Genomic DNA, 15,961 nt, shown 5'->3' with positions numbered 1-15,961 from the left:
CCACAACATGGGGCCAAATCTCAGCTGCAGAGTATTACACGTTCGTAGCCCGAGGTCACAAAGGGTCTTCCATATAAATTGCAATTTAGAACAAAATTCAGGTTATTTAAGGACATTACCCATCAAACATGTTGGTAGAAGACTTTTCTAGTTTTGCATAAACACAGTTATATATAGTAGTGGCTTGCGGAAGTATTCACCCTCTTGCCATTTTTTAATTTTTTATTTTTAGGGGGGGGGGTTGCTACCTCATAACCTGGAATTTCACTGGTTTATTTGAGGATTTGCATCAGAACATCTACAGAACTTGCCTACAACTGTGAACATTTGGTTTTGTTTTCAATGTGAAGCAAACAACAAATAGGACAAAATAACTGAAAACTTCAGTGTGCATGACTATTCATCCCCCTAAAGTCAGTACTTTGTAGAGCCTCCTTTTGCGGCAATTACAGCTGCAAGTTGCTTTGGATAAGTCTCTATGAGCGTTCTACAACTCCTGGCAAAAATTATGGAATCACAGGGCTCGGAGGATGTTCATTCAGTTGTTTTAAATGTTGTTGAAAAAAAAGCAGATCACAGACATGGCACAAAACTAAAGTCATTTCAAATGGCAACTTTAGGGCTTTAAGAAACACTAAAAGAAATCAAGATAAAAAATGTGGTACTCAGTAAGGGTAATTTTTTTTCAGACCAAGCAGAGGGAAAAATTATGGCATCACACAATTCTGAGGAAAAAAATTATGGAATCAAACGGTAAATTTTCATTTCCAAAACTAACACCTGCATCAAATAGATCTGCTCGTTAGTCTGCATCTAAAAAGGAGTGATCACACCTTGGAGAGCTGTTGCACCAAGTGGACTGACATGAATCATGGCTCCAACATGAGAGATGTCAATTGAAACAAAGGAGAGGATTATCAAACTCTTAAAAGAAGGTAAATCATCACGCAATGTTGCAAAAGATGCTGGCTGTTCACAGTCAGCTGTGTCTAAAATCTTGACCAAATACAAACAACATGGGAAGGTTGTTAAGGCAAACATACTGGTAGACCAAGGAAGACATCAAAGCATCAAGACAGGAAACTTAAAGCAATGTGTCTCCAAAACAGGAAATGCACAGCAAAACAAATGAGGAACGAATGGGAAGAAACTGGAGTCAATGTCTGTGACCGAACTGTAAGAAACTGCCTAAAGGAAATGGGATTTACATACAGAAAAGCTAAACAAAAGTCATCATTAACACCTAAACAGAAAAAAAACAAGGTTACAATGGGCTAAGGAAAAGCAATCGTGGACTGTGGATGACTGGATGAAAGTCATATTCAGTGATGAATCGCGAATCTGCATTGGGCAAGGTGATGATGCTGGAACTTTCGGTTGGTGCCATTCCAATGAAATTTATAAAGATGACTGCATGAAGAGAACATGCAAATTTCCACAGTCATTGATGATATGGGGCTGCATGTCAGGTAAAGGCACTGGGGAGATGGCTGTCATTACATCTTCAATAAATGCCCAAGTTTACATTGATATTTTGGACAGTTTTCTTATCTCATCAATTGAAAGGATGTTTGGGGATGATGACATCATTTTTCAAGATGATAATGCATCCTGCCATAGAGCAAAAACTGTGAAAACATTCCTTGAAAGAAGACGCATAAGGTCAATGTCATGGCCTGCAAATAGTCCAGATCTCAATCCAATTGAAAATCTTTGGTGGAAGTTGAAGAAAATTGTCCATGACAAGGCTCCAACCTGCAAAGCTGATCTGAGCAATCAGAGAAAGTTGGAGCCAGATTGATGAAGAGTACTGTTTGCCACTCATTAAGTCCATGCCTCAGAGACTACAAGCTGTTATTAAAGCCAGAGATGGTGCAACAAAATACTAGTGATGTATTGGAGTGTTCTTTTGTGTGTTTGTTTTTCATGATTCCATATTTTTTTCCTCAGAATTGAGTGATTCCATCATTTTTTCCCTCTGCTTGGTCTGAAAAAAATTACCCTTACTGAGTACCACATTTTTTATCTTGATTTCTTTTAGTGTTTCTTAAAGCCCTAAAGTTGCCATTTGAAATTACTTTAGTTTTGTGCCATGTCTGTGATCTGCTTTTTTCCCAACAACATTAAACTGAATGAACATCCTCTGAGCCCGGTGATTCCATAATTTTTGCCAGGGGTTGTATATCTTGCCACTGGTATTGTTGTCCATTCCTCAAGTCAAAATTGCTCCAGCTCCTTCACGTTAGATGGTTTCCTCTGGTGAACAGCAATCTTCAAGTCAGACCACCGATTCTCAATTGGATTAAGGTCTGGGCTTCGACTAGGCCACTCCAAAAACATTTACGCATTTCCCCTTAAACCACTCGAGTGTTTCTTTAGCAGTATGCTTTGGGTCATTGTCTTGTTGGAAGGTGAACCTCCATCCCAATCTCAAATGACTGACAAACAGGTTTTGCTTAAGAATATTCCTGTATTACGCACCATCCATCTTCCCCTCGACTCGAACCAATTTTGGTCTGATCTGACCACAGCACCTTCCTCCATACATTTGGGGAGTTACCCACATGACTTTTGGCAAACTCAAAAAAAGCCTTACAATATTTGTGTAAAAGTAAAGGCTTTTTTCCAACCACTCTTCCATAACGGAAACCTCTATGGAGTGTACTGCTTATTATGGTCATATGGACAGATACTCCAATCTCTGCTTGGGAACTCTACAGCGCCTTCATAATTACCTTTGGGCTCTGTAATGACTCTCTGATTAATGCCCTCCTTGCCCGGGCTGAGAGTCTTGGTGGGCGGCCCTCTCTTGGCAGGTTTGTTGTGGTACCATGTTCTTTGCATTTGATGAGAATGGATTTGATGGTGCTCTGGGGGGATCATCAGAGATTGGGATATTAACCCAACCCTGACTTACTTCTCAACAACTTTGTTCCTTACTTGTTTGGAGATCTGCTTGGCCTTCATGATGTCGTTTGGTTAGTTGTTCATAATTACAGGTTGTAATGCAACAAAATAGGTAAAAAGCTAATGGCGGTGAATACTTTCGCAAGCCACTGTATGCGAGATGGAATAAAAAGATGGTAAATGTCTACATGGACAAAATTTTGATAAGTCATGAATTTCATGTAACAATCATGTGAAAGAGACAGATTAAAATGGTTGTCGTAACTAGAAAACCTATTTTTCTAACACCCTACTAGAGAATTTTGAGTTAATACAGAGGGTCCACTTTTCAAGATCCTTATGTCTTGCCCACAGTGACTAGTGCTTACAAAGCAGCTCTATTTGCATGGGCACCGTGCAAAGCTTGATTACCTCAGTATTAGGCCACGTTCACACGTTCAGTATTTGGTCAGTATCTTACATTAGTATTTTTAAGCCAAAACCAGGAGTGTAGCAATTACAGGAAAAGTATAGTAGTAACACGTGCAAGACTCCCATTCCTGGTTTTGGCTTGCAAATACTGATATAAAATAGTGACCTTGAAAGTCCTGATCCTATCCACTTCCAGTTGTTCTGGACTTGCATACTGAAAGGTGGTAATAATGCTTCCGCAACCAAAGGCATTTTAGTCTATCGGATTATTCCAACCTTGTGGTTTATGTTAGGGAAACTTTTTTAGCATGACGGGTTCTCCTGTGTTTAAAAGAATAAGTCCACAATGACATGGTTTGATGTGGAGTGAACTGGAGGGGCCCTATGGCCCACACAGAGCTCAACCCCATCGAATATCTTTGGCACCAATTAGAATAGCTTTTGACTGGATTGGCACAAATTTCCACAGACACGTTATACATTCTTCTTAAGAGGGCCCAAATATATGACATTTTATAAATAAAAAAGCCCTATGTGAAAACATGGCCTAAGGATTTGATCAATTTATAAAGGGAAAATAAAAGCTTACCATTAACATTTTATGCAGGTCTTCCTCAAAAGCATCAATATTACAGTCAGGCTTGTGAAAATCATCTAATACTTCTCGTAGCATGAACTGATAGTATTGCTTCATCAGCAGCCCGCCTTTCAGCACTTCTTTGCACTCTCGTACTAACTGTAAGGGAAATACATTACTGCATAATTTTCTGATGGTGAATAGAGAAAATGCATAATGCTGGTGTAACCACTACCATCACTAGCTCTGCTGTATTCAAACTGCTTTAAAAAAGGTTTCTTGGCACTAAGTATATGACGAGATCACTAAAAGTAATGTCAGTGGGATTTCACTCCCTAAACTATTTACAGATGAAACCAAAAGTTTACATGCACTATATAAAAAGACACATATGCATGTTTTTCTCAATATCTGACATGAAATTAGAATAAACCTTCCCCGTTTTAGGTCAATTAGGATTACCAGAATTTTTAATATTTGCCAAATGCCAGAATAATGAGAGAGAGAGAATGTTTTAAGGCATTTTTATTACTTACTGCAAAGTCAAATGTTTACATACATTAAGATTACTATGCCTTTAAACAATTCTGGACTGCCCATATGAGGATGTCAAGTGTTTGGAAGCTTCTGATAAGTTTTTTTTGGCAACATCTGAGTTAACTAGAGACACATCTGTGGATGTATTTTCATGCACACCTGAAACACTGCTTCTGTGTGTAGCATCATGGGAAAGTCTAAAGAAATCAGCCAAGATATCAGGAAGAGAATTGTGGACTTGCACAAATCTGGCTCACCCTTGGGTACAATTTCAAGATACCTGAAGGTGCCTTGTTCATCTGTACAAACAATTACACGCATGTACAAAGAAGATGGGAATGTCCAGCCATCATACCGCTCAGGAAGGAGACTGGTTCTGTGTCCCAGAGATGAATGTGCTTTGGTCCGACATTTGCATATCAAGCCAAGGACAAAAGCAAAAGACCTTGTGAAGTTGAATCCACTACAACCATATGTCGAAAATTGCATGATCAAACACAGAAGAAAACATCCCAAAGATAATGCGATTATGATTGACGCATTTTGAAGTGATACTTCTTACTCATAACCTAAGGTAAAATGAGATCCCCAGACATTTTTACTTTATTAATTTTGAAAAGCTATTAAGTCCGTTCTTTTATTTAATCCCTGTGGATATGATTTATTAATTATGAGGATCCAATAAGCCTTCCAATTCAGGACAGCTAGTCTGGGATCTCCTCCCCTCAGAGAGCATTTGACCCGTTCCACACCAAATAACTCAAAGTTCTTTAAATTAACCTTATGCTCGTTAACCAAATGTTTAGAGACATTGGTCCAAATTACCAGAATCCCTGATGTGTTCATTAATTCGCTGTCTTAAGTTTAAGAATGGTACAGCCTATATATTTGATATTGCACGCCATGCACTGGATACAATACAAATTTACTGTTACAATTAATAGATTGATTGATTGATTTGATGTTTTTTAAATAATGTACTTATAAATAAATCTTTTTTTTGGCATATCTGCCCGGTGTGCATTTATCATTACCGCAATTATGAAAACCCATTGGTGTGAGCCAATTCCATCTTCTGAGCAATTCCTTTTCCCCACGGGAATTCAGACTTTACTATGTCTTAGATGGCATGAGTCCGCCCTCAAAAAACTAGTGCCAGATAATTTTTTACAGTAGGTATACGTTTTAACCATTGGGATTTTCAGCTCACAACACTAAGTCCCGAAAAAGAAACTTCCTCCTTTTTACAAAAAAAGTAAACAAAATTACAGGGATTCAGATTGAAGTAATCCATAAGGTGTGATATGGCAGACACATCGGACGACCAGATGATAAAGATGTCATCCATATATACCGTATATTCCGGCGTATAAGACGACTTTTGAAGACTGAAAAATCTTCTGTCTAGTCTGGGGTCGTCTTATACGCCGGTAATGCTTTTGAACTTTCAGAAATTGACATGCGGGGATACTCTGGGGGTGTTAATAAGCTGCCGTGGCCGTATCCCTGCCATGTCGGAGTTAATATAAGGTGGAGGGAGTTAAAATACGGTGGCGGTAGGTCCAGACGGTCAGCGCTTCTGTGCTGAAACGGACACATCGCTGCGTATTCCCAGCTCCGGACACAGCGCAGGGCTTCTGTGCCGACAGCTTTCACTTGTCACAGAAGCGCTGCGCTGTGTCCGGAGCTGGGAAGTTCGCATCGCTTCTGTGACAATATATGAAAAGCCGGCAATTCAGCAGCGGCATAAGCCGGCACCCGACAATTTAGAATAGAAAGAATAGAGCTTCACACATAGATTAGATAAATAGAAACATGTCAGTCACATATATATGAAGTACAGTGACAGTGCTGGTTACTGTACTTGTCATCTAGTGTTAAAATAACGGATTTATTAAAAAAAAAATTGGCGTGGGGTTCCCCTTAATTTTAGTCTCTAGCGGAGGTTAAGCAGACAGCTGGGGCAAATGTTTGAAGCCTGGGAAGGGGGTAATACCCACAGAGCTTCCCAGGCTACTAATATCAGCCCCCAGCTGAATACCTAGCCTTTACTAGCTATTAAAATGGGGGATCCCAAAAAAATGACGTGGGGTCCCCCCTATTTTAATAGCTAGCAAAGGCTAGGCAGACAGCTGGGGGCTGATATTAATAGCCCAGGAAGGGAGCCATGAATATTGGCCCCCTCCCAGGCTAGAAACACCAGCCGTCAGCCGCCCCAGAAATGGCGCATCCATAGGATGTGCCAATTCTGGCACTTAGCCTCGCTCTTCCCACTGCCCTGTAGCGGTGGCAGTGGGGTAATAGGGCTGGGGTTGATGTCAGCTTATAATGCCAGATGACATCAAGCCCAGGTTAGTAATGGAGAGGCGTCTATAAGACACCCCCATTACTAACCCCATAGTCAAAGTTAAAAAAAACACAAACACCCAGAATAAAGTCCTTTAATTGAAATAAAGACACAATCCTTTATTGTTCTAAATTAAACCATACTTACCATCACGCCCATTCCAGCTGAAGCCAACGATCTCCTGCAATAAAAGAAAAATAATAAAGCAACCTCATCCTTACCTTTCCATGGTTCCCAGGACAGCTTCAGCTCTGCTACATCGAGATGACAGGCTGGACCGCAGCAGAACGCTGCCATCCAGCCTGTCATCCCGCAGACACTGAGAAGCGCAGGCATGCTTGCGCTCCTCAGTGTCTGGCTGTGACGGCATCCAGATGAGCCGACAATGAACTCAGCTCACCTCCTGGACGTCCGTCACTGACAGCGTGGGAAACTTCTACTGCGCATGCGGGGAGCAGGAGAATTTTCCCACGCTGTCAGTGACGTGCATGAGGTGAGCCGAGTTCATTGGACATGATCTCGGCTCATCTGGATGCCGTCACAGTCAGACACTGAGGAGCACAAGCATGCCTGCGCTTCTCAGTGTCTGCCGCATGGCAAGCTGAACGGCAGCGTTCTGCTGCGGTGCAGCCTGTCATGTGAATGTAGCAGAGCTGGACCGGTCCTGGGAACCATGGAGAGGTAAGGATGAGGTTGCTTTATTATTTTACTTTTATTGCAGGAGATCGTTGGCTTCAGCTGGAATGGGCGTGATGGTAAGTATGGTTTAATTTAGAACATTAAAAAATTGTGTCTTTATTTCAATTAAAGGACTTTATTCTGGGTGTTGTGTTTTTTTTAATTACTTTACTAGAAATTCATGGTGTTCATGTCTAATATTGGCGTGACCCCATGAATTTCGGGCTTAGGGCCAGCTGATAATGCCAAGCTGGCCTTAACCCCTTTATTACCCAGTGAGCCACCGCACCAGGGCCCTGGATGAGTTGGGTACAGCGCCAGAAGATGGCGCTTCTATGAGCGCGCCATTTTCCGGGGTGGCTGCGGACTGCAATTTGCAGCGGGTGGGGCCCAGAAAGCTTGGGCCTCCCTGCGCTGCAGATTACAGTCCCCAGCTGCCTAGTTGTACCTGGCTGGACACAAAAATAGGGCGAAGCCCCACGTATTTTTTTTTTTAATTATTTCATGAAATAATTAAAAAAAAAAGGGCTTCCCTATATTGTTGTGTCCGGCCAGGTACAAATAGGCAGCTGGTGGTTGGGGGCAGCCCGTTCCTGCCTGCTGTACCTGGCTGGACACAAAAATATGGCGAAGCCCCACGTCAACATTTTTGGGAAAAATTAATTACAAAATTAATAATTTAGGGACTGCATCTTTATTAACCCCTCAATTGTCATTTAGTGTTAAAATAAAGGATTTTTTAAAAAGAAAATTGGCGTGGGATCCACCATCATTATAGTCTCTAGCGGAGGTTAAGCAGACGGCTGGGGCAGATGTTTGAAGTCTGGGAAGAGGGTAATACCCACGGAGCTTCCCAGGCTACTAATATCAGCCCCCAGCTGAATACCTAGCCTTTACTAGCTATTAGAATGGGGGACCCCCCCAAAAAATGACGTGGGGTCCCCCCTATTTTAATATGTTTATGAGTGACAGTTTTCCTGCTATATACCTGCATGTCATAAGAATTTAAATTAAAAAAGGACCATGTTAAATTCAAATCTGTTTTTTTAAAATTTTTACCGGTGTTTGGTATGCGTTGGAAAAGGGGTATTCTTATACGGTGAATATATCCTAAACTCTATATTTTAACAGGAAAGTAGGGGGGTCGTCTTATACACCAGGTCGTCTTATACGCCGGAATATACGGTAATTTTCTTCCCACCAGGATACAAAAACATTGGCAAAAGAAAGGGAAATTTTTGCAGCCACTGAAGCGCTTTTACTCTGAAGATAGAATGGACCATGGAACACGTTGTACCCTTCTTATTATTTGCATATGCATTTTCAGCCAACTTTAGTTTAAAGAGGTTGTCCACTACTATAGATAATGCCCCAATGTGTTTAAATGGTGTAAATAAAGTTGTTTTGTAAATATCTTGTGCTGTGCTTCTTGCCTGTGAGCGGCGCTATTGCTGACCGCTCACAGGTGTCACGTGACCCCCGACTGCAGCCGACTCTGGCATCCGATGATGTCACGTCAAGTTCCAGCTGCAGACGGTCGTGACTCAGTGACGCGCTGCCCGCTGATTGAAGGGCTATAGGCGGGGCTTCACCGTACGTCACAGCCCAGCATCCACCGGGCGCTTTCCCTCTCCTGCATTCATTGGGAGTGGGGCGCGGTGGGTGCTGGGCTGTGAGGCTCCGGGAACCCCCGCCCACAGCCCATCAATCGGAGGGAGCATATCACTGCAGCCTGGCGTCACGTGATGCATGTGAGCGGTCAGCAATGGCGCAGCTCACAGGCAAGAAGCACAACACAAAGTATTTACAAAACAACTTATTTACACCATTTAAATAAATTGGGGGCATTCTCTATAGTAGTGGACAACCTCTTTAATGTGTATGGGGGCTTTTAGAACTGTACTTCCACAAGTTTACAGCTTCAGCAAATAAATGGTATCCTTTGGTCATAACACAATTTCCAACTTACTTTGTACATCACTTACTTACAGCTGTCAAAATATCTGTCTGCAGTCATTGTCTTTATTGAGTATCCCCTTGACTCCTCTCCCATTGATAAAAATCAGTCCTGATCAAGTGATAGACCCAGAGGTGTTTATCAGGCACAGCTGTGATGCAGGTACTGTACTGTAACCAGTCCTGCGCCTGTGTGGATATCACAGGAGAGATTCTTATGCAATCGGAAATAAGTAAATAGGATTAAAGAAGATCTGTCAACCAGGTCAAAAGTGGTCAGTTTTGCCCTTACTTTATTCCCACTGCTCCCCTGATTACTCTGCCATACAGTTTCAGAGATATGGGCCTTTTTATTTAGCACTATTTTATAAGGTTTTCCAAGGGGGTGTGGCTCACATGATTCTGCGTCTTAATGCTGCTCTACATTATTACCCTGTATAGCCACGCCTCCTTGGAAAGAGCATAAAATTAGCACAAAAAAAAAAATTTGACAAGCTGCAGAAATAAAATAAGAGCAAAAACTGGCCACTTTTGATCTGGTGGCAGGTGCTCTATAACTATAGCATAACTAACTTTATTTGCTAAAACCATAGGACCAACTCCTATTTCCCATGGTACAGTAAACTGACAGTTTGCACATTAAAAAGCAAGAATGTACTTTATATTCAACTCTCTGGCAAAAGGAGAAGACTCAATGTGGTCTTTGCTTGATTTTTGTATGCATCAAGACCTAAGCACTAATGACGTCCAGAGATCCCCAGGTGCATAAAGGAAGGAAGCATTCTATAGATACCTGTTTAATGCTGAGAAGAGATGGCTCCCCAGCTGGTCTCTGCTCCAATCTCAATTTGAGACATTCATGAATTACATTTAGAAGAACACGGCAAAGGACTAGGAAGGCTGGCTCAAAAGATGGCAAGTCCATGGAATTCAGCTCTTCTAAAGAGATAGGGTCACATGACAGGTCCAAGTTTTGCGTTGAACTAGAAGATTGCTTCAACAGGTCCGGTAAATAATCTGAACATAACATGAGGTCCGGGAATCCTGAAGACTGCATTCATCAAAACACAGAACACAATGTCAATATTAAAACACTGGAATTTGTATCTCTAGTTAGCGCAGAAAGTCTACATCAAGTCCTGGCATTCACTCATATTATTCAATACCCAGATTATGAGCTGTAAGATATACTTGGGCTAAACGGGCATAAATTGTACTAAAGGCAAATATTCCTTTTAATTCAGTAAAACCTAAAAGCTTTAACTTTACCGCAATGTTTATCTGCTATAAAAAGAACACACTGTGACTTCCTAATGGTACAAAATATCCCTCCTATTACCCATACTTTATTTCTGAAAATAGTTCTGTGAAATAAGTGTCTGAAGTTACACAACAAGGAAAACCAGAAAACTAAAAACTACTGATTTGTATCCTTTAGCACAGATATGGGCAAAGTGCAAGCAGTGGGCAACAGGTGGCCCTTTAGCTGTTCCTGCGGACCGGGAGAGCCACAATGCTGGAAACAGCGGCTTACCGAACCACACAGCTGCCGTCCATCTGGTGTCACAACTGCCCTGGTATCTGCATCCTCGGGACGCAGACACGGGTAAATATAATGGTGGAACACGGAGCAGTCCGCTCTCTCACCACTGAGCTGGTGCATCTGAGAGAGTAACAGGATGATGACGGACAGTAAACCGCACTAGCTGCGCCTCAGTATGCTGAACAGACCACAGGAGCCGTGGGGGCAGGGTCAGGTGAACAGTATTGTTTTTTTACATGATCACTTCTTGTGGGAAACTGGGTTAACATCATACAGAGTGAGGTGCTGTGAGGGGACATCAAACTCTGTGGGGGATTGTAGGACATTATATTATGTTGGTAGCTGTTGATCAAACTACAAGGGCCGAACACCACAATCATCATGGTCTCCCACGTGGCCCGTTGGGAAAATTAATTGCCCACCCCTACTTTTAGCATTTAGATGCCGGTAAGATTTCTCCAATCTTTACGAAGTCAAGCTGTATGTTTGGTATTGGGCATAAAGCCACAATACTATCTGCCACAGAAGTTCTGCACCATTCAATTTAAGGTGAGGAGCTGTAATACCAGGTCACTAACTAGGATGGCATTTCTGGAAGAAAAGGATCAGACCTTATTCTTTTTTTCTTTTAAATCTCATGCACCCGTTCCAGTAACTTGAAATATCAGATGTCAGTCTGTTGTCTGGATTTGCATGTAGTGATAATTTTATAAAAATGCAACAGAAAAAAGTTCACCTCAACCCCCCCCCCCCCCCCTTAAAAATTGTGCTTCGGAGTTTTCTTACAAGGACACAAAGTGAATCTGGCCGTACAATCAGGAAAATGTATACGCAGATCAGATAATAGCATACTTTATATGGAATCATTACCGATTTTTACATGTAGAAATTCCTATTAAGACCCCATATAGTTGCTATGTATTAGGCAATTTTCACTTATACAGTACTCAATTCTTACTCAGTCTCATCTTTAGAAACAAATAACCTTTTAACAAGCAATCACTAATGTCTCTACCTTAACTATCTAGATAACTGACCTCATCAATGAAATCTGTAGGGAGATATAAACTGCCTGAGCCACATGTAGACATCAGTCATTACAAGCAAGTATGTCTGGCGACATGAAAAGACACACAACGTATTTACGCCATAATTTGTGACTTTTTTGCTCTTTCTGCAGCTCATGATACTTCTCAAAAAAAAAAAAAAACACGGTTGCAGCTCAGGAGAAGTGTCCGGGGGTCACACAAGGCCTGACAAATTTACATTGGAAGGTGCAAATCCACATCGGCCCATTGCTTACATAAAATTGATTTTCTGGCACTAGCTCTAGGGAACTCTTCACCTCTTACCTCTTTGCCCAGACTTCTCCATCTCAGTCTGATTGTTTAAAAAACAATGCATTCTCTGAAATGTCACAGGTCTTCAGAGTAAAATCTCATTGTTTAGGTAAAAAAAATAAATCGGACAGGTAACTAGATAAATATTACATATATTATAAACACATGTATATATGTGAAGCCCATGAACACTAACCTCTAGTTTATGATCAGTCTTTATCAAAGCTGTGCGTGCCCTCTGGAGTGAGCCATCCATTAATTTATGGAGCCTTAAAATTAACTTTCGCAGTCCCATTTGCTTTAATGCCTTGTCTACAAATGGTCTGTATATCGAAGTCAAACAATCCCTACTACAGCCACTGTCATGGCTGCAATCGGACGTTGCCCAGCACGAGTCATCCTCTGACACAAATCTGTCCAATTTCAAAAGGTTGTTGTCCTCTTTATTAAAATTAACCTTTACTTTGCTGTTTAAATTGTTCTCAAAATCAGCACTGGCATTCAACATATTATCCATCTCCTCTTTTTCATCTTCGCTTTCTTCTGTACAAGTTCCTGAGCTTTCGGTGCTCATAATCCCTTCCTGTTGTAGGTCAGTGCCCTCCTCTTCTGGGCCATTTGATGGGCGCGGTGAAGATATTTCAAACACTGGCCAGCCAATGTCAGAAAGGTTTTTGATACCCAGAACAGTTCCCATAATCCTGAGCTTGTGATTCAGGTCCTTTGTTATATTAAGCCATAAACAGAGTGCCTGCACTCGTGCTTGAAAGTCTTTTGCAGCATATTTTTCATAGTCTCTCTGGAGAGCTTGTAAAGATGGGTAAAGTGCCTCAATATACTCCAGGAGTTCCATTATCTGTTTTACTTGCTCAAAAGAAATCCTTTGTTTCTGGATGTGGTCATGATAGCTTGGGTGACCATCTGCAAAAGCTTCACGAGGGCTGGTACATGTCCCCTCAGAGAAAGTCCCATTGAGATCCCCCCCATTGCTGACAGAAGACAGTCTGCCATAGTTCACTTTAAAAGTTAGTATTTCATTGACGATTTCTGGTATGGCCTGTCGAGCTGTATAGAGATACAAGTCTTGGTCATTAATACTGCGGCCGGCATGCCAGGCTTGTAGCTCCAGCCAAAAGAGTTCATTCGATCTGTTAAACCACGTAGAAGAGGTTTCCTGACCCCTTTGTTCCCTTTCTTTTTTTTTAGAGACTGAAGTAAGCTTAAGCAGAAGCCGGAGGGTCTCAAAAAACTTCAAGCGGTCAGCCGGGCAGTCTGTTCTTGAGGTCTGTCGTGTGGTCCTGGCAAGAGGAACAGGCACAGACACTGGTAGCTTTGCATTGCTGCAGCCAAGGCTGAGGTAAGGCTTATTAAGGTCAACATCTGGTATGGATTTTTTTGGCAAGGATCCACAGCCTGGATCCAGCATAAAAGAACATTGCACATTTTTCTTGCGATCTCTTTCTGTTGTCCTGAGAGTTGCTCTGTTCTTCTTTTCCTGACGATAGCTGTGATCCTCTACATTATCAGTATTTTTACTTACTTCTTTCTGAGGAGTCTGATTTGGTGTGCTCATCTTTTCTGAAAAAGTTTAAAAAAAAAAAAAAGAAGAACACTGACTTTAATAAGTACATAAAAATTCATTAAACACTTTATGCAGGTTCTATATTTCACCCAAGATACCACAAACTATACTAATTACCCGATCTTGTGAATGAGGCCCAGTGCAAGTCTATTTTTCCACCATTAAATGTACCCGTCTTACACTGCATTTTCTTAAAGGGATTTTCCCACGAACAGAAGTTAATTTTAATCAATAGATCTTGGAATGATAATAAGTTCCACAATTGAATGTATTTAAATAAAATGTTCCTGTGCTGAGATAGACAGGGGCCCATTTATAAGATTATCTCAGCACAGGAACATTTTATTTAAACACATCCAATTGTGGAACTTATTATTATTCCAAAATCTATTGATTAAAATCAACTTTCGTTTGTGGGAAAATCCCTTTAAAAATGTCACTTGCAAAGGATTGTAGAACATCTTTATCTAGAAAAGATGAGGACTGGAAGAAACTCTGGATGTTTAAGCCCAAAACATCTATGGCAATATTTTCACTCTGCATGCTCATGCTTTCAAATGGAGGCCTGATGAATCCTGCATAAATATCAGTATCTCATCGCCCCTCAGCTCTCCTGATAGGTTTACTTTAGTATATTATTTGAATGCCCCATAAAAAAAACAATATGAAAACTGTTATTCCTCCTTAATGAGAACGGTCATGAGATTTACACTGCCCCAGAGACTGTGCTATTGCAGCCAGATATGTTTTTCTCTGAATCACTCTTGCATTTTAGAGAGACCTGTCATTCTTCTTCAGTGGGGTGGGGAGAAGCCAACCAGGGACCATGCCAGACTAATCCAGTCTCTCGCTCCCAGGCCGGACTGTCAAACTAGGTTTTCTGAAACGCTGGAGCATTCCAAAGATAGACATCACTGGCTGCAATTGTGCAGCCAGTCTCTGATCTATGCTGCCCTTGGTTTGGACAGCATGATTCAACTGACAATTTATTCCAAAATTTAAAAAGGTCAACTGAAACTTTGGCATTACTTCCTTCCCCCCTCCATGTCTACGTTGTTTGTCCCTGAACACTAACACTGCAATCATTGCTGACAGTGTTAGACTGTCTAGCAACAAACCCATTAACAAAAGAAATCGTAATACTATGTTGTCGATTTACTCATATTTACAGACAGAATAACAGATGATGGCACAATGCAGAGGTGCCTGAGCATTGTTATTTCATGACTAGTTTATTCCAGCAGAGTCAGAGGAGATGACTGATCCTCTACAATAGAATGAAAAAAGTGGATCTGGGAAAATCATATATTGGGACGTTGTCAATATACCTGCAACAATTTGACTTTCTGTTAAAGTGGAAATTCATTCCCCCCAAATTATTACTAACATACATATGAGGATAATTACATTTGTTGTGCTAGTCTAAATAATGCGTCACAGGCAGGGTGGTCAACTGTCCAGAAAATTCCTGGACAGTCTGTACAAATAAGGCACTTTATTCCCCTGTCCTTAAAAAAAAAATTTGATAGATCATTGCAAGAGTTGCAGACAGGGCTCTAGAAGCACAAGTTATATGGACCAGTGTGTGTATATGGGAAGGGGTTTTACAATTAGTGGTGAGGTATCTGCAACATGTCTGTTTCATTACAGTAGCATTAAAATCTGCCACTTGTGTCAATAAATACTTGCTACCCTTGAAATGATAATTCTGGAGAAATTTTTCACATAAATCTGTGTTGTGCTGCTCCTCTGTTATACCTCCTGGAAATCTATTAATAAATTGACAACTGGTTGTTACCATTCCACTTGTCAAAGGGTGCCCCCCTTCATAGTTTGTCATTGTTAGTACTGGTAGAAGAAATTCAAATCTTTGCAGGGACAGGAACAGCTATCTTTAAGACGTTATCTTGCTTTCCAGCGTACATAAAATAAAGTATATCTTTACCATCCCTGCCTTCTCTATCACTACACACACAGCACTGAAAGTGCTTCCTCCTCCGGACCCAGCTATCAAGTGAACACAGGGTGCAAGAAGGCTGAATTTCTCCTATAACTGGGGCTAATACATCAGCCCCAGTAACAG

At 41.2% G+C, this 15,961-nt stretch overlaps 1 protein-coding gene across 2 annotated transcripts in view; it reads right to left on the bottom strand.

Annotated features, from left to right (window-relative positions):
• The window catches only part of MAP3K4 (mitogen-activated protein kinase kinase kinase 4), a 113,096-nt gene that overhangs the window by 54,987 nt on the left and 42,148 nt on the right, over positions 1–15,961 (bottom strand). For both annotated transcript variants that reach the window (XM_073671411.1, XM_073671412.1), the window contains exons 3-5: positions 12,493–13,874; positions 10,207–10,464; positions 3,908–4,054 (exon numbers count right to left, since the gene is read on the bottom strand). In XM_073671411.1, coding sequence (XP_073527512.1) covers positions 3,908–4,054; positions 10,207–10,464; positions 12,493–13,874 — 1,787 coding nt within the window. The remainder of the gene's footprint in view (positions 1–3,907; positions 4,055–10,206; positions 10,465–12,492; positions 13,875–15,961) is intronic.

The sequence above is a fragment of the Phyllobates terribilis genome, unplaced genomic scaffold (assembly GCF_046119375.1).
Source record: "Phyllobates terribilis strain yellow unplaced genomic scaffold, ASM4611937v1 Scaffold_3__8_contigs__length_932513732, whole genome shotgun sequence".
Lineage (NCBI taxonomy): Eukaryota > Metazoa > Chordata > Amphibia > Anura > Dendrobatidae > Phyllobates > Phyllobates terribilis.
This window is presented reverse-complemented; position numbering and strand designations above follow the sequence as displayed.